Source organism: Penaeus monodon, chromosome 22 (assembly GCF_015228065.2).
Source record: "Penaeus monodon isolate SGIC_2016 chromosome 22, NSTDA_Pmon_1, whole genome shotgun sequence".
Classification (NCBI taxonomy): domain Eukaryota; kingdom Metazoa; phylum Arthropoda; class Malacostraca; order Decapoda; family Penaeidae; genus Penaeus; species Penaeus monodon.
In genome coordinates, this window is record NC_051407.1 from 19,207,517 (window position 1) to 19,207,802 (window position 286).

At 36.7% G+C, this 286-nt stretch overlaps 1 protein-coding gene across 1 annotated transcript in view; it reads left to right on the forward strand.

The window, feature by feature from the left end:
• Positions 1-286, forward strand: part of LOC119587349 (GTPase-activating Rap/Ran-GAP domain-like protein 3) — a 420,180-nt gene that overhangs the window by 159,518 nt on the left and 260,376 nt on the right. Inside the window, exon 6 of the mRNA XM_037936096.1 lies at positions 104-168. Within this exon, the coding sequence (XP_037792024.1) occupies positions 104-168 (65 nt within the window). The remainder of the gene's footprint in view (positions 1-103; positions 169-286) is intronic.

The following is a 286-nucleotide window of genomic DNA, read 5'->3' on the forward strand; positions in this document are numbered from 1 at the left end:
GACAATTATTTTTTGTTTAAAGTATTTATGTATATCATGAATTCATCTCCACACAAAAACATCCAATGATCTCCATCTAATATCTTATTTTCTCTCTTCCCAGGGCGCTCAGAGGATTAGTCTCAGTTACACTCCGAACAAGCCAATGACGGTCAAACAGATACTTAGGTAAGCGGAAGTAAATGTGTAATTGTATTTTGCTTTTCCCATTCACTCTTCTTTTTTATTGCTTTTTGTTCCTTCTCCCTTCCTTTACGTCTTTCCTTCCGCAGTAGCTGTTCGACTA